Below are 18,511 nucleotides of genomic sequence, written 5' to 3'. Positions count from 1 at the left end.
CTGGGGAAACCTTGGTTGAGTGAGAGACCAGATGTGGGAGTTTAAAGGAGATCAATCTCGAAGATAGGAGAGAGGCAAAGAGGAGGTAAGAGTCTATTTAACCCAAGTTTGACACAAGTCACTCAGCCCTGTGACTCCCAAAGAGTGTCCAGATGACACATACTGGGCACCAGGAGACATGATGGAAAAATGAAGATCAAAGCAACCTCTGTAGATTTACAGCCCATGGGTTGTCGACACCAGCACCTCTCAGCAATAATTTTGTAAGGAGAGGTAATGAGTCTTTGGAGATGAAGTGTTTACATATTCACTTTCTAAAAACATTTTGTCTTGAAAATTGAGCTCTTTTTTCTCTCTCCCAATTTAGTTCACTTTTAGTTAAGAGCAACCATTATCTGAAAAACCGGGCCTTTGATGATATTTGAAAGAGACGGGGTTGGGTCACCCCAGATACACACAGGACAGTGTCACTTTCTGCACCCACAGGCTGACATGGTCAGAGCTCATCTTTTATTTTCAAGAGGGAAATTGGGGCGTGTAAGTTTCTGATCACACATTTGCAGTTGGGGAAGGGGCTCCTGGACGAAAAGTGTGATCAGGCAAGTTTTGTTATTTCTTGACATTTTAGAAGTTGTGGAAGATCCCTGCCACATTTCAGCTTGCCTCTCCTTTGGGCTCATGTTCAGGGACCAAACTATTCTTTTGAAACATTCAGAGTTTCTAGCAGTTCCTCTTTAAAGCAATGCTATCATTCCATTCTTTGGGGAGGAGTGAACAATGCCGCCTGTGTGTTCCAACCGCTGGGAGCATTCATACACTGTTTCTTTAGAAGGATTTGCTTTCTGAAGTTGAACTTTTCAGAACTCAGAACACCTTATCACACTTTCACAAGCCTTCTTTCTGAAAATGGAAAAAGAAGAGAGGGGAGGGCCTGTCAGGACTTGTGCCAGTTAAATCCGATCTCTCCGGGGATTTGTTTTTCTTCTGGCGTCAGATTAGATGTTCAAATCAAGCAGTGTTTGAGGGCTGCGAGGGAATGTCCAAGGGATTCTTAGTGAGGCTAATCCCACAGCAGCGCATTCCAAGGGGCTAATCTGCCCAAGTTCATTGCTTACTTGAAACGTCTCTTGGGGGAAGAGCCCGGCTAGTGACTTTTTTTCCAGTGGGCGGTCATAAGAGCATTATTAACGGGATGACCAGTCCCAGCCACAGCGAAATGAAAGCAACAGTTGCTGCTCGTGGGACTGCCTGTGTCACCTCCCAGTCAGTGCTCAGGTAAAATGATTTTCGCTCACTTCTTCTTGTTCAACTCTCTGGAGTGGATTGGGGAACTAAAGGAAGACTAAAGGAATACCTGGGAGGTGTGGAGGGAAAGAAATAGGCAAAAACGAAATGCACATTCAGTCCTTTTGGGTCTTTGGTTTTTTGTTCTGACTGTAACAGGATGTACAGTTGAAACGTCAGTATCAAAATAAGGAATAAAATGAAAGTAGCTGTTTCTATAAAGTTAGTGGACGTTTCTGATCTTGAGAGCACTAGTCTGGATTGTTGTCATTCTCTTCAGTTGGCCTGTGAAAGGGTAATGTGGTGGTACTTTCTAAGACTTTCCGTGTCAGATTTAATACATTTTTGATATATAGCATTCCTGTCCAGAGAAGTTCTTGATTCTGGAGCTGGTGAGCAGAGAATAGTAAGCAGAGTCAAATAGTTTGGGGGGAGGTCTCAGGATTGTAGCAGAGCCCTTGTGAAAAAGAGTTGAAACCTGCTTAAATGAAATGACTTAAGCTTTATAATCATTAAGGTGCTATTTACAGCTGTTTTATAGTTTCTATCATTTTGATGCTCTTGTGACTGTCCATTTGACTTTCTTCTTCAGGGAAAATCATTATACTTTGTGTAAAATGTGAATGTCCTCATTTTTGTTTTGAATGAGACATCCTTTAATTATTAGCTTTTGAAAAACACTTGGCAGTTACACATCACACATGGCTGATAATGCAGAAAGACAAGAAAGAAAATAGTCCTTCACAAACGCAGTCATGGTGATGTGACTGTTCTACCTCTGGAAAACAACGTACAGAAATGGTTTTCTAAGGACTGATAGAAGCCAACTTTTCTAAGAGCACATGAGGCTTCCAAAGCATTTTTAAAAAGAAAAGATTTTAGGACACATTGCCCATTGAAGTTTTGCATTAGAAGAGAATGAGAGGGTCAGCAAAAAAACATGGCATGTCAAGACTACTTCATGCTTTCTAACAAAGAGGATAGCCATTCTGACCTAGCTCAGTTGGAGTTGCAGCCAATAATAAAACTTTGCACAGAGTGGTTCAAAGCCTTTGATCAAAAGAAAAAGAAATTAGCTTAGGGAACAAGTTAAATCAAGATTATACATTAGATATAACCTCCCCAAGAGAGTAATTTTTTTAAAGATTTATTTATTCATACATACAAGAACTGGGGTACAGGCCAGAGCTGTGGGGGGTGAGAGGATTGACCAGTGACAGAGTGGAGAACAGAATAGGCAGATCTACTGAAATACACAGCTGAGGGGAGCAGTGGGTGAGACAGGAGAGGTCTGCTGTGCCATGTGGGAATCTCCCTGGCCGGGGATTGAATTCATGCTGCAGTGGCTGTGGCAAACTTCATAGGTTGTGTCTTAACCCCTTGCACCACCAGGGAGGCCCAAGAGAGTATTTTTTTTTTATAGAGGCATGTTTTATTTATTTATTTATTTGTTTGTTTGTTTGTTGTTTTTGTTTATACATGCACTGGGTACAGTAAGAAGCGCGGGAGGGTGAGAGAATTCACCAGAGCCAGAGTGGGGAGCAGAGCAGGCAGAAGGACCGAAGTACACTGCTGAGGGGAGCAGCGGGCGGCAGGAGAGGTCTGCACGCCATGTGGGACCCTCCTCCGGTGGCCAGGGAGCAACCGGGGATGGAACCAGCGCTGCAGAGGCTGCGGGCAGCTTCGCAACCCAGCGCTCAACCGCTGCGCCACCAGGAAGCCCCAAGAGAGTAATTTTTTTAAAATCTAATATCTATCCACACTGAAGACCTGAATAAAAGCACAATAAAGCAAAGTCCAAATGAGCAAATTATGAAATCTTGTAGAATTCCAAATTCATGTATTCTGTATACTTTTTATAATATACTCTTCTTTAAAAGAGAGAAAAAAAATTCAGTTCACTATGAATGATGGAAAAGAATTTACATTGTTTCTTTTGTCCTCCTAATTTCTGTGTAGTAGCAAGGGAAATGGTTAATTTGCTAATACCAAAAAAAAAAAAAAAAAAACTTCAATCCCTTCAATAACATTGAGGTAATTTTTCACCTCTGAGAAGGAAATTAAGTTGTTAAACTGTTTAAAAGTCAAATTATTTATACTTAAAGACTAGAAAATAAATTTGCATCAATAGATAGGAACTCTTACTACATACCATCTGTTTAAAACTTCCAGAGCCATCCAAGTTGAAACTGGGCTCCATGAGTAAGAGAAATAGTGAAGGTGCCCTTGAGAAGTCTGATCCACCCGGCATGCTCCCCAGAGTCTCAAGTTGGGAGTCCTGCTGTGATTACATTTTTTTGTTGTAGCCACAATAGGGGCCCCACCTTCTTGGATTTTTTTCTCCTATTCTGGTGTCTTTCTAATGTTCCATCCCAATTCTTTATCCCAAGAAGTGAGAAAGAACAAAATGTTCATTTAGCCACTTGTGGGGACTGCCAGGGTGGATGGGAGGGGAAATGACACAAGTCTGAACCCTCTAGGACATGCCTCTGGAAGTCCAACTCTGTCCAAATCCAGGGCACACCCAGACATGCCTAGGTGGCACCCACACCAGCTGTTTTTAATATCAATTTCTAATTTGAAGAGGCAGTGCAGCAGTGGATAAGAGTGTGAACTCGAGTCAGGATGGTCAAGTTCAAACTCTGACTTTAAAACTTCTTTGCTGCATCTCTCTGCCTCAGTTTCTTCATTGATAAAATGTGTATAATAGTAGCATGTCCCTCACAGTGTTCTATGGAGGATCCATGGATATAATACATATAGGGTACAACTCCAGGCACATGGTGAGCCTTGAAAAAAGATTAGGTACACTTACCACCCAGAGAGCGCCTACTAAGTGCCACATGTTTTCCTTGAGTCACCTGCTTTGATTGATACAACTCTTCAAAGTCATTATGATTATCCATATAAAAAGGCTCAGGGAAGTTAAATAACTTTTCTAAATACCTTGTTAGTGACCAACCAGACCTTCTTGAATGTATCCTCCCCAAAGCAAAGTGAGATCAATCTGGGCCAGATCTGCTACAGCAATTTCCTAGCACTTTCATCTGAGCCTTCATCTGAATGTTTAATAACAGGCCAGTTACCAACTAGCCCAGTACTGGTTGTTCATCTTGAGTGAAAGCCTAGTACCCGGATTATAATGATTACAACTCTGGATGTCAGGTGTTATTGTTGTGCCCATTTCTTAGATGTGGAAAACTGAGAATCAAGGATGTTCTTTGGCTTTGTTCACACTGCAGAGCCCCCACTCACACCACTTACTCTAGCTTCAAATCTCCACCTCTATGCATGATACCACCATTCCTGCTTTCTCTCAGCAATTACAGATCAGCATTCCCTGAAATTCCCAGATGCTCCCACAGAAGAACCTTCTGAATGTTAGCCAAAGTAGGCCACAAAAAGAAAAGGAAAGTGCCTCTCTCTCTTCTGTTCCCTAAGGTATAGGGTGAATTGGTTTCAAATATCCAGTAAGGAATATTTTTACGATCTTTCTGCCAAGAGATGTTATCAATGAAAGAATTCAGTGTCTAGGAGAAATCACAGCATATGAATAGTTTAATTCACAGGCTTTTTTACAAAGATAAAGACTGGTTATCTGTGCTGCTAAGCTCATTTCTGTTTCAAGGATGTAGCCACTAGCCTTTCCTATATATTTGAGAAGAAAACTCTTTGATAATAGACACTGGGGCTGTTCTCATGTCTAGCTGACAAACAGAAGTGCAAATGTTACCTCCGTGGTATGCACACACAGTCAGTCACCTACACTTGAGAATCTCAGAGGCAGGATCCGTGCTCCTACTCATGCAGACAAGGCACAGACACTCAGAAGTTATGCAGCCCAATTGTGACCATAGATGCAGGACCCATCTCCTTCATAGCAATCCAGCATCCCTCACGTGGCTACTTTTAAAGTATGAATTGTACAATAACACTAATTCAGAAAAAAAGCTGTGCTTCTATGTTTATGGCAGCACTGTGTACAATAACCAAGACGTGGAAACCACCTAAATGCCCCAGAACAGATGGATGGATCAAGACATGGTACATATACACAATGGAATACTACTCAGTGATCAAAAGAAAATAAACTCATGCCATTTGTGACAACAGGGATGGAGCTAGAAGGGATTAAGCTAAGTGAAATAAGTCAAAAGGAAAAGACAAATATTGCACGGTTTCACTTATATGCAGAATATAAAGAAACCAAATAAAGGATCACGAAAAAGACAAAACTTGCAAATTGACCATGGAGCTCGGGAGTACAGCAGGGAAAGGGAGGGAGAGGGGTCAAAACAGGGGAGGGAAGAACACAAGGGACTATGGAGATGGATCACAGGTGCTGTGGTGGTGGGAGAACTACAGGGACTACACCCGATGGAAGAAATCAAATAGTGTCCAAAAAAGAACAACGATGTAAGAAATTAATAAGTAAATTTAATGAATTTTAAAAAATAAAATGTGTGTTGTCATAAGTATTGGACAGCCACGGCCTCTGTACTACACACTGCATGATTCTCCATCCAGAGAGGAGGAAGGTGTGAGACGAAGGGTTTAGAGGCCACCAGACCTGTGCATAGACACCTGTGCCCTTGCAGAGTCAATATCACTTACAGTCATGGCTAACAAATGGGGACTTGTAACAGGTCAGTGGAATAGGCAAAGTTAGCATCTGGGCTATGCTTTGGCAGTATATATTTTATTTTATTTTTAAGATTTATTTATTTATGCATGCATGCAAGAACTAGAGTACAGACCAGAGATGTGGGGCATGAGAGGATTTACCAGAGACAGAGTGGGGAACAGAACAGGCAAACTGACTGAAATATACTGCTGAGGGGAGCAGCAGGTGAGACAGGAGGAGTCTGTCTCACCATATGTGTTGCTCCCTGGCCGGCTGGGGATCAAACTCGTGCTGCAGAGGCTGCGGATTGCTTCCTAGTGCGGCCCTTGCGCCACTAGGGAGGCCCAAATTGGCAGTATATGTTTTAAGAGTCAAATCTAGTCCTGATGCTGTGTTAGAGAGAAGATGATGCCGCAGAGAAATAAGATTGTGGGTTGTCTGACCACTTCCTCCTTAAATGCTTCGAGAAAGAATTCTCTGAGAAGCTTACTAGATTTCATGGAATGCCCCTCTCTATTTCAAATGCTGGTAAATAACAAAGTAAAGGGATGCAGGATGGACATTCTGCCTTGGAACAAAGATGGTTTGGTTTTCAAAACTGCCCTTACCTTTCTGCAGACCCAATCTCAGATGGACAGTCCTGACAGTGCCCATTCTGAGAAACTGAATTTGTTTTGCTTAAAAGCATGTGAGATGCATTAAAAAAAGTGGTGTCTTTCATTCAGGAGCATTACCTGTGAAACTCTGCACTGTGATGAAGACATTTATCTTCATTATGTTTCGATTTCTTTTTTCCCCTTCTATTTAAGTACCGTTAATTTGGATTCTAGAAGCATAGTGATGGATTAGGACTTTTGAGTTTATAATTCCCACACCATTTGTTTTTCTTCTACAAGGAAAATCTAATACAAGTGTCAGCCATGAAAGCTATATTTATTTTGATATATTTCACCCCAGCACTGAATGTCTTGTTATCTGTAAGATTATAAATATGTTGCTCTCTGTCTTTCATTTTCCCTGTAAATAACAGTCTTTCTAGCATTCTAAATCATTATGAATTTACATGACTCCATCACTGATAATTTTATGTTATGACCATTGCCTTTAACTTTCAATATGAGAATGTTAAGTAACCCAATTTGGGAGCGATTAATTTTATGATAGGCAGTATTTATGTGTGAAATAACTAGTTTCTGTTCAGTTTATAAGATACCAGTCCATTATGTGATTATGAAATTTTGCTTCCTAGTCAAAAATACTTAAAAGGTTGTTTCACTGTTTTTTTTTTTTCCAGGCTCAGAAATCCTGGATAGAAAGAGCGTTTTATAAAAGAGAATGTGTTCACATCATACCCAGCACCAAAGACCCCCATAGGTAATCTTGCTGTCTCTATAATGTATCCAGAACATGAATTAGCAATTACAGGTGTAAAACTACCATCGTAAACACTCTCCATTGCAAGGGAACCAATGTCAAACTAAAGATAATTTTTTATTGTTACTGGACATCTTTGCAGCAATCTGGTGTGTATGCACCACATAGCATGCACTGTGTGCCCTTAATTCTCTAAGAGCCAGTACAGAGTAACAGATATGCCATTTGGGAAGGAATTAATCACTCACTATAAGAACAAGTAATATATATTTTTAAGTATGGTTATTGGTTTTCCCTCTGAAACATTTTATCAACATCCTTATTTTGTACCCACATGCTCTGCTGTCATGGAAAGGAGATTTTTAAATAGGACTCCTAACAAATTACTAATTAAACTGAAGAACTCCAGGTTCCTATTCAACCACATTTCTAGTATTCTAATTGCCTTCCTGAAGATCAAGATAGGAATGTCTGGAAATGCCCTTATGAAAAGGCAACACAATAAAGCAGTTTAATACATGTGAATTATATATATATATGATATATAATTGTGTAACCTGTATAACCTTGAGCCAAATATCTGACCTTCAGATCTACACTATTTAAATCCTTAAAATGGATACCACATTATTGTATTTAATGAATGATTACTATGGATCAGTCTTATTAGTAACAATAGTAAAGTATGAAGGACATTTTCCTGATATAAAGAGTGAATTTTAATTTTCCAGATTATCTCATGAATAATATTTTTCATTGTTTCCTCAAGAACACTTAAGTCTGCAGATTTTTATTCTTAGAATTGGTTAGCTGACAATGAATGTCAATTGGGAAAAGACAAGTTGGGTCGTGAGTCACATCGCATACGAGTGAGATTCCTTATTTAAATGTGCATGTTTGAATTCTCCCCTTTAAACTGTTCAGTTCATCGTGCAAGATTTGATAGATGGGAGGGGAGAGAAATAGAAAAATCTAGAGGGCTTTGTTCATGGGTTCCTGAACAATATGGCAGGTGCTGAAGGTGTGGGTGGGAAGGGGTAGGAGGCACCTGGCGGCCTGTATAGCTCTCAGAAAATGAGGAAGGTAGACAGGAGGAGATATGCATGTCAGGTAAATTCTGAGTTCACCATTTGCCTGACACAAACCACATTGTGGAATTCCTGAAAACTGACTTAGTAGGCTGTGAGGGCATGTGAATTTCTCCAGGGGTTGCATGAATGTGTATCTGACAGCAGTTAACACAAGGTTCACTTTGACTCTCACATTACAGGTGTTGCTGCGGGCGTCTCATAGGCCAGCATGTCGGCCTCACTCCCAGTATCTCCGTTCTTCAGAATGAGAAAAATGAAAGTCGCCTATCCCGAAACGACATCCAGTCCGAGAAGTGGTCCATCAGCAAGCACACTCAACTCAGCCCCACAGATGCTTTTGGAACCATCGAGTTCCAAGGAGGTGGCCATTCCAACAAAGCCATGGTAATCAGAGAGCCAGTCGCTCATTTCCCAGGTTCTAGCTCAAGGCCTGCAAAGCAGTATTGAAGAGCTGGGGGCTGCTCTGCAGGCCTAACTCCACCCGGCCACTACCTGGCTGGTGACCTACTCGAATTAGCTTGCGTGCGCGCATGTGTGTGTGTGTGTGTGTGTGTGTGTGTGTGTGTGTGTGTGTGTGTCTGCTCGCCCTCTATAAAATGGGAGGGGGAAAAAAAACCTGCTTCATCAGATTGTTCAAACAATTAGTATAAGGTCAGACAGCATGACTATTGTTATTAATAACAAAAAGCTTTTGGTAGTTATCTGCTGATTATTGTGTTACTTTCTGGGTCTGATCCTTTAAGATATATTTTGTTGATTCCTTTGTTTAAAAAAAAATGTTACATTTAGGTCTCTGTTTTGTTCTATCAGAAACTAGTATTTTTCTCAATTCAAGGTAGAAAAGATCCTCCCAGACTATTTCCTTCGCTGTTCTAACAGAGATCTTGGCATCCCCATTGAGTGCTTTTTCTCCAAGAAACTGTGTTTAGTGATGTTGTAAATATAGGCCTCCATATGAAATGCATTTTTTTGGAAAGGAAACTTTAGGAAATAGACAAATTTTACTTTGAAGTGTAGCTTCTAAATTTCAGCTTTCATCTTAGACCTCTCCATATTTGGCCGACAGATTTTTTTTCCAGGAAAAAGCATACCATGTGTTTATGGAAATTGTAGCAATGCTATGTTCCAACCAGCTTGGTTCTAACTGTTAAAAGGGTGAGTTAGTTGAGGGTGGAGCAGCTGGAGGTGGCTATTCTCAGGCATGCCACAGAGCTTTCCGAGTTTGGAGAGGAAATTTTGCTTAGAGAAGCACATTGCAAATTGCAAGTGAAGTCACTTCTCACCAGTTACAGTCTAAAAATGTGCCATGCAGCCACCTCTCTCATCGCTTTTCTGTCCCCTCCCCTTGTCTCCCCCTTCCCTCACAGCAGTATTTTCTGCACCAAGAATGGCTGAGTGAGCTATTCTCACAGTTCTTCACTAAGAAAATTAACTCTGAGCTATATATTAGATTAAAACCAATTTTGAGCTACATATTGGAAAGAAGATGGTATGTATAATCACCAACAGAGAAATCAATGAAAGGGTTCGACTTGGCCAATGCAGAATAAAAGAAATGGAGACTGGGCAGCTTCCTCTTGCACTTAGGGATGTATTAGTCTATATAAGATTAAGGGTCCCCAACTCAGCCTAGTCCCGATGCACAGTATGGGATTGAACCATATACAAGGTTCCTCTAGAGCCTTTGCATTACTTAAAAGTCATGCATCTTCTCCCCGTAAGAAAAGTGCTCCAGGCACCAGGTCATCATTTCCATTGTTGACATGCCACAGCTGTCAGATATGGACATGAATTTACTCAGAAGTAAGAGCATCTCTCTAAAGTCATCCCCCGGGGAATTCTAACTGCCATGATGCCACCAGAGCCCAAAAAGTGTCTGGAAGACTGATTTCAGCAATTTGTAGATCACAAGGAAAAGAGTCTATGTTTTCATAATATGTTTTTGATCAAAATTAAGTTCAGATACCCAAAACTCAAATAGTTTAAAGCTTGGTCACAAATGACTTCTGCCAGTTTTTAAAAATAGAATCTGTTCTCAGAAGATCAAGTTTTCTACCACTAAGATTTTTCAAAGAAAGGAGTTCTAGTAAGATAGTGAAAAGTGTAGATTCTGTGTGCAGATGAGCTAGCTATTCATTCTAGAACCATCATGTTCAGGCTGTTTTCCCCAGAACCATCGGCTTGGGAAAAATTTGACTTGGGAAAAATTACTTAAATTACCTGAGCCTTAGTAATCTGTTTTCTAGCAATAAAAATACCACCATCCTTAGTTTTAATGAAAGTGGCATTTTAAAATATGTGGCAGTGTTCTTGGTATCTGGTGTGGGTATGACTTTTTGTCAAGTCACCCATGAAACATACCATGTCACTGCCAAGTGACATGGGCACTTCCATGCCCTGCCTTGATGTGCCCAGCCACACCCAATCCCTAATCCACCCCTTGCCTGTACCCAAGTCCCAGCCAGGCATGGAGGCAGATGAGGGGACACAACACTGTCACTGCCCTGGCAGGTCTGGGGCATTAGACTGGCTGGCGAGGACAGCCAAGGTAGAAGAAGGTAGCTGAGATCCCATGAAGCATATGGACTGAGGCACCAAGCCCACTGCACATGTTCCATTGTACCACCAGACTTCCTTTACAGAACACAAATTCAAGAACAAAATTATTAGAATTCCCCAAACCAGCAAGCACAAAACACAAAACCCTGCATACTGCCCTTCCGAGCTGCATAGTCACAAGTCGGGAAGCAGCACTGAGGGTGGTTCTCCACTGCAGCCGGTCCAAAGGGAAAACTTTGTTTCTGAGTTTATCAGTCAAACAAGGACCAGTTTTCCTTTTTATTACAACCAAATATTTAACAAGCGGGAATCCCTGCTATTCATCCAGACACAATGAGCATTTTGTCCACTTTGAAAACTTAAAACCAAATTATGTTGTGTCTCCTGTCTAGACAAAGGAGTAGGCCATAGGTTGGGGGGCTTGTTTTATCAGGCAGGGTGGTCTTTTTGTGCCAAGCTATGCCTTCTTTACTTCTTATCTTCCAGTAGGCAATGTAGTTTGGACAAAGATAAAATCAGCAACTACTGTCAGAGTACCAATCTTTAGCTGGGGAAGGCTGGTTTAATTATTTGCCAAGAGTGAAAGACAATGGGTCAATTAAATTAATCTGTTTAGTCCCCTTTTCTGACATGAACATTCAAAATTGAAATGAATTTTAACAAGCTGTCAAAAAACTTTGGAGGGCAGATTAACTTTGTCACCTTTTTTTTTTTTTTTGGATGAGATAAAATGTTAACTTTTTCCCTTCAAGACAGCCCCAGATGAACCACCTGCATCTTGGAAATGCCAATGCAGTCTGCACATAATGTGAGGCAGAATCTTCCAGACTTTGGTAGAAAGTAGTTAAAGAAAAGAGAATCATCATTAAAAATGGGCTGTGAGCATCCTGTCCTCAGGTCTATTATATGTCCTGTCACCAAGTGGGCAGCACAGAATGACATCACAGAAATTTGGCCACCAAAGACATGTGAGAGTGGATTGCAGTGGTTCTCAACTTGGAGGCTCAGAATAACCTGTGGGGCTACTAACACCCATGTCCAGGGTGCTGTGCCTGGGCATCTGTTCTATTGGTCTAGGTACAACTTGGGTATCCATAATACTTTAAGCTACCCAAGTTATTCTACTGTTCAGCCATGCTAAAAATAATACTAAATAATCCCAATCCCTCTACCTGTTTTATAGATGAAACAGCTAGGGCCAGGAAGATAAATTATTTTCTGAGAATCCCAACTCCCTAAATTATTTAATGACCAATATTTCTCAAACCAGGGCTCCTCAGAATTCCTATCAGTGCTGTTTCTTCTCTGTCATGTATGCCTGGCACAGACTAAAATAGATAGTTTGAAAGGAGTCTACTTACTATTATGTTCGTAGTTTTTATAAGGGTTCTGAAAACTTTATAGTGGCATTATAAAATCACTGTTGTCTAACAGAGTTAAACTCAGCAGCTGTGAGCAAGGCAGAGTTCTTTGTAAAAGTACATCCAAGGTGAATAGCTCCTGTTTTTCTGAGTCCTCCCAAGCCCTTTGTGGTACGCCGTCCTCACTTCCCGGGCTTGATAAGCTCCCGTGAAATAGCAATGAAACCAATATTTCTCAACTTGACAGAGGAATTATGACACAGGAAGAAGACATTCAAAACTGATAGTGAATGCAAGATTCTCACTCCATTTCCTTCTCCATACTAAGTCACAGCCCCCCAAATTGCACACGCCCCCAAAAGGCATTCCCTGGACTCTTGGAGGCCTGGCAGTTCATCCAGAGGTCTTGTAAAAAATTAGAACATGGGGACCAAGTAAGAAGATACCAAAAAACTAAGCTATAGTCTAGCCATTGTTCCAATAGACTGGGTCCCAGGAAACATTTTTAAATTGCCTTTAAGAGCAATAGCAAGCTGGCAATTAATATTCAGGCACTGGGTTCTGTCACAAAGACTCATCATCTGTTGTTAATAACTTATTTATTTTCTTACATCTTTGTTGATTTTTGGCTAGTATTTGATTTCTCCCCTCAGGTGTAATCCCTGTACTTCTTCCACCACCATAGTGACCCAACACCATAGCCCTTTGTGCTTTTGCCTCCTCTATTTTGGTCTTCCCATGCCCTCCCCTGCTTTATGCCTCAGATCTATGGTCTGGCTGCAAGTTTTGTCTTTTTCCTGACCCTTTGTTTGGTTTCTCTATATTCTGCACATAAGTGAAACCATGCAATATTTATCTTTTTCCCTTATGATTTATTTCACTTAGCATAATCCCTTCCAGCTCTAACCCTGTTGTCACAAATGGCATGAGTTTATCTTTTTTGATGGCTGAGTAGTATTCCATTGTGTATATATGCCACATCTTCTTGATCTGTCCATTTGTTCTGGGGCATTTGGGTTGTTTCCATATCTTGGCTATTGTAAATAGTGCTGTAATAAACATAGAGTGCAGTTTTCCTTTAAAATTAGAGTTTTTATGTCCTTTGAGTAGATACTAGGCACAGAATAGCTGGGTCAAAGATTCATCTTTATCTGGAGTGAAGGCCGTAGGTTATTTAGAAAAGGAAACAGCGCTGGGCTTGATTAGACAGCATCTTAAGTGCTTCTAATCATCTCTTCCAATTAATGCTGAGCTGATGTGTGGTCCAGGAAAGTATAAACCACTTAAGGACTTGTATTTAAACCTCTCAAATTACCCTCATAATTCTCTTCCTGTTTTCCCTTGCTATTTCCTCTGTTTATTAGATCAGGTTGAGCCCTTATTACAATTTTCATGTAACTTAGATAATTATTCCTATGCCTCCTTTTCACACTTAAAGTCCTAACTATTGAGTCAGCCAGGATGATTGTCTTATTCTCTGAGTATTTTGGATAGGGAGTGAGAGAGAGGTAGGACACTTGAGAGGGAGACTCTGGGGTATGGGGTGTTGGGGGGTAGGGGGAGGCTGTGAGCAGCCTGGCATCTACAGCCATATGCCCTTTTTGTTGTTGTTGTTAGTGAAGTACCATTGTTTTACATCCTTGCTAATATTCTGACAGTATCAGGTGTGGTCACTGTTGTGCACCCACCACCAAAGCACCCATAGTCCTCCAAGGTAGTCTGTTGTGCTCACTCTCGCCCATTGTTCTCACCCCTTCACCTCACCCCTCTCATTCCTTCCCCCACCCCTCCTGGTCACCTCACAAACCTACAGTCTTAAGAAACTCTGGAATTGATTTTTTAAAACATCTTTTAGTTTGTGTTATGCAAATTTGATCTGGGACTTGCCATTGACAGAGGCACAGCAAAGAGAAAATGAAATGAATCCCACTTCACAAAACCAAATAGCTCATCACTAGACTCTGGGTAACTAATCAGCTTCACTCAGCATGGGAAGATGTTCGAGGGGGTGTGAACTTGCTCCATTGATTTCTAATTTCCACCTTGTCATTTTTAGCCATTAAACTGGTAGTACCTTTGAAAGGCTTTTCTAAAATAGAGTAAAACTAGAATTTATCACCCAAACTTCTGATCCCAATCATAGACCCATAAAGGAGGAAGAACCAATTTCTCCAGGAAATTTAACTTGCCTCTAGAAAATTATACAATAAATAATTCCAGCAACGGATTCAATGAAGTTTTTGATTATTTCTCCCATTACCTTTGATTTGTCATCACCCATCACCTGGAAGTACCTATAGCGAATATTGAAGAGGCACAAACACAATATTGAACAGATTACAATGGCATTTTTACTTCCAAAGCTTTGTAGGTCATCAAACTCAGAATGCAGCAAATATTTGCATTCCAAATATTTTCTTCCTAGGGAAATTTTACATATATTAAACCACCCTAAGCACTAAACTCTCCCTATAAAACAAAAGACTCTGCCAACTTGAAAAGCTGAGATCAGCAAAATTGTCTTCACAGTCTGATGTGACATATCTGCTTGGCCACGGTTTTAATTAAAAGTATCCATTTAAAATGTGGCAACAAAGAATTAGAAAATGAAATGATGCTTGTCACATTTCTCAACAGAACAGGAAATAGGGCCAGTTTCCCTCATGACAGACTCAAAAGAAAGGCACTAAAAATACGGTTTAAAAAGATTTAGCAGCAGTGAAGTTCCATTACTCAGAACAAGCACTACTTACAAATACCAATTGATTATTTCCAAGAATTAAAGATGGTGCCGCAGGATGAGGAGGAGGATTTGTCATTTGCTATTTCCAAGAGTATAGCTAGATTTATTGTTCTGCAGTTTCTTTACATTTTATTTTAAAAGCTGTACAAAGTTAGATGGGTAAAAATTGAGGGCTAACAAGGTGATGAATCATCAGAGCCAAACTGCTCCATAAAATCTCAAGTTCAGAATGCCAAGGGAAGATTATTACTGTTTTTTAATTGTGTTTTTTTAAATAAAACAGGCCCAGCCTGTTGTAAGTTACAATGCCTGCTTCCTCAACCTCTGGCTTTAACACTCTTGAGTGTTAGAAAGGAAAAGGTCACTGTCTTGTCCGTGACATCTCTGTCATTTCCAAATTTAGCATAGAGATCTATGCTAAATCTGAAATCTGAATTTGCCTTGATAAGTGAACACTTCATTAACACTTCTAATGATGAAGCAATAAGAGTGACTTTAGTCAAAACTGCAGTGAAGTTACCTGCTACACAAAAAGCCTAGAGCACCAAGCAGGGCAAAAACAGATTTGCCTGAAGCCTGTGTACTTTGAACAAAAGAAAGTCTCAAGTTTTCCATTATAGTCTTGCTTACAAAATTTCATTTCTAAATTTGTGCTTTAGAACTCAATATGTGTTTGCTGGCAAAGATGGTGATGTATTGGCTGGCCTCCAGGGCACCTAAGAATATAGCTCAAGTAGCACAATTTCAATCAAAAGGAACCTGCATTTTATTTTTTAAGTTTAAAATTTGTTTATTTATATATATTTTGCATCATTGTTCATTTTTGTACAATGTATGCTCTCTCCTCTCAGGTGTGGTCCCTGTAAAATCCCCACCACCAATTCACCTGGGCACCATCAACAGTCCCTTGTGCGCTTCCCTCCCCTGTTCAAATCCCTCCCTCCTCCTCCCCTGCAGAGTGTCTCTGATTTGTAGTTGGCTGTTAATTTTGGTTTTTTAATTATTTTTTTTCTGATCCTGTATTTGCTCCCATAGGTGAAACCTGCATTTTATACTGAGCTTTCTTGAGATGCTGTTCTGCATGTCATCAGCTCATCACATAGACTTCCTGCTGTGTGGCATGAAGGACTTAGAGGGAAGAGGGGAGTTACTTATAATTCCAAGAGTTACTTGCTTGAGCTTAGTTTATCTTTAGAAGTTGAAAATTGGGAAACTAAGGGCATGTGAGTTATCGATGGATGAGGTAACCAGAGCAACAGTGGACTTTTCCCTCTGGACAGGGACTTATATAAAGGTAAATGCCTTTACTTTTTTATTTTAAAAGCTGGACAAAGTTATATGGGTAAAACCTGAGAGCTAAAGAGGTGACTGATTATCAGAGCCAAATTGCTCCATACAATCTGAAGTTCAGAATATCAAAGGACAATTATTACTATTATTTTTTTAAATTAAGCAGGCCCAGCCTGTTCACCAGTCACTCCCCAGACAGCTCAGAGTTGAGAACAAAGTGCTGTTTGTGGGAAATACTACTACTTAAAGAACTAAAAGCAAGTTATTTCCTGTGGTAGGCAAAAAATCACAAGGTGAGTGTGTGTCACCTTTATCCCATTTATATGTATCAGTCTTTCCACCATACCAGGTGTTTTCATAATTCATTTTCATGTCCTATGAGGTGGTCAGGTTAACTCCCCATTTCACAAGAGAGGGTGACACTGGTGAAAGGATTTGCAGTGCTGGAGTGTAATGCGTGCATGGCTGGGAAGTGTGTGAATGTGATCACACACCACCACAGCAGTGTAAAATTTAGTACACTGACTTCTTGTTATTTGTAAGGTGATCTCTCAGCAATTCAAGAGTTCACAAATGGACAGTCAAAATTGCTTATCTTGACAATGAAAGGAGCTCCTAATTTCAAATCACATTGACCATTTAGCAGGAATTGATTAATTGCTCTGGGCACAACCATTTATGACCTTGAAGCTGCTGATTTGGCACACGAGTTAGCTGATACAGCACAAGCATCTGTAGCACTTACTGAATAACCTGATTTTTATGGGTTTAGGGATATAATGTAAACATTGAAACCTTCAGAAAACCATAGAGTGCCATTTTATCTGTAGTTTTATTTATTCTCTTATGCCCAAGACCATTTACTTGAGTTGCTAAATAATAACAAAGAAAAAGAAATGGGTTGATTGAATATTTCATTCCCCCCCTGCTTTTTTTTTTTTTGACCTTCTATCCTCCAGGGAAGGGCACAATAAATAACAAATAATAGCCAACTAGCAAGGACACCTAGTACTTGTGTTATTTTCCAGTTTCTGCATAATCAGGGTAGGCTGTCGATAATCACATGTTCCTTTGTGTAAGAATTAGCCCCGGCCCAAAGGGGTTCCGCAGTTAGGGATGACTTGGGTAGCTTGTCAATGGCTGTACTTTCCTATTTATGTCTGAGTCATTTTCTATTTATTTATGCCTGGGTAATTCTTCCAGTATTTCCTTTCTCTTTGATTTTCATGTAAAATACTGTATTCTTTCTTCCCTTTGGCCCAGTGGCAAACAAAAGAGGCACCACTTCCATCTGTGGTCTAGGGTAGAGCTGTACTCCTTGCTATGCCTGTGGTCCTTGGGGAGCTACTTCAAAAGCAAAAGCGCAAGCCCCACCCCAGACCTTTGAGGAGAACTTGTATTTTTGACAAGGTTCCTGACTGAGTCATGCAAATTCAAGTTTGAAGAGCAGAGCCCAGCCTAAACTCTCCAGTGTAAAAGTAGCTTTAATAATGGATTAGAGGAGTGGTTATTCCTTACACAACTAGCTCTGAGGTCCCAGTCACTCACCACCTCTGGAAAGCAGCAGAGTTGAATTAGGTGATTCCTAACGCTGCTGAACACTGTTTCTGAGGTACTTCTAAGTTCCTTTTTTATTTCTAACATGTAACTACATGCTATCCAATATCGAAAGGCTTGTCAAAAATCATGGTCAGGTTAAACATGGTCCCTTTTCTCAAAGACCATGAAACATGTAGAGATATAAAACTGACACATGCTGAGATTGATTCAGAGTAGTATTGCAGCAACTTGCATTTACATTCTCAGGAAAATTAAGTCTTTAAAAGACAAGAATGAAAAGGGAGAGATTGCATTTTCTAGGACTTGGGAAACAGCATAAACCATATGCAGAGAGGTGTAGGGAAAAGCTTCCAAGTAGGTAGGGTAAGGTGTGGTGGGGGGGGACTCTGACAGGTAGAAAGGATATTTACATATGATGTAACACTTTGAATTGAGAAACAAGATGATCAAAAAGGAAATGGAAAAATAAGTCAGCCCCCAGGGTTCTTACAGAGAGCAGCAGGCTAGAGAAACTACTATGAGGCTATTGCCATAATCTGATCTGGCATCCTAGTAAGGAGAATTGGTTCTTAAAATGACAACCAAAGGAGCAGGGGGAAAGGCCTGACTGAGCGCATTAGTTTGA

At 40.4% G+C, this 18,511-nt stretch overlaps 1 protein-coding gene across 12 annotated transcripts in view; it reads left to right on the top strand.

Annotated features, from left to right (window-relative positions):
* TRPM3 (transient receptor potential cation channel subfamily M member 3) overlaps nucleotides 1–18,511 on the top strand; it is a 512,968-nt gene that overhangs the window by 254,441 nt on the left and 240,016 nt on the right. For 10 of the 12 annotated variants that reach the window (XM_054689399.1, XM_054689395.1, XM_054689398.1 and 7 more), the window contains exons 2-3: nucleotides 7,203–7,282; nucleotides 8,553–8,757. In XM_054689399.1, the coding sequence (XP_054545374.1) occupies nucleotides 7,203–7,282; nucleotides 8,553–8,757 (285 nt within the window). Of the gene's footprint in view, nucleotides 1–994; nucleotides 1,276–7,202; nucleotides 7,283–8,552; nucleotides 8,758–18,511 lie in introns of those variants that run through there. The other 2 variants (XM_037494620.2, XM_037494618.2) reach the window with 1 other exon arrangement.

The sequence above is a fragment of the Talpa occidentalis genome, unplaced genomic scaffold, assembly GCF_014898055.3.
Source record: "Talpa occidentalis isolate TD23 unplaced genomic scaffold, MPIMG_talOcc4v2.1 talOcc4.7, whole genome shotgun sequence".
Classification (NCBI taxonomy): domain Eukaryota; kingdom Metazoa; phylum Chordata; class Mammalia; order Eulipotyphla; family Talpidae; genus Talpa; species Talpa occidentalis.
Note: the sequence above shows the minus strand (reverse complement) of the source record. Positions and strands in the feature narration are given on the sequence as shown.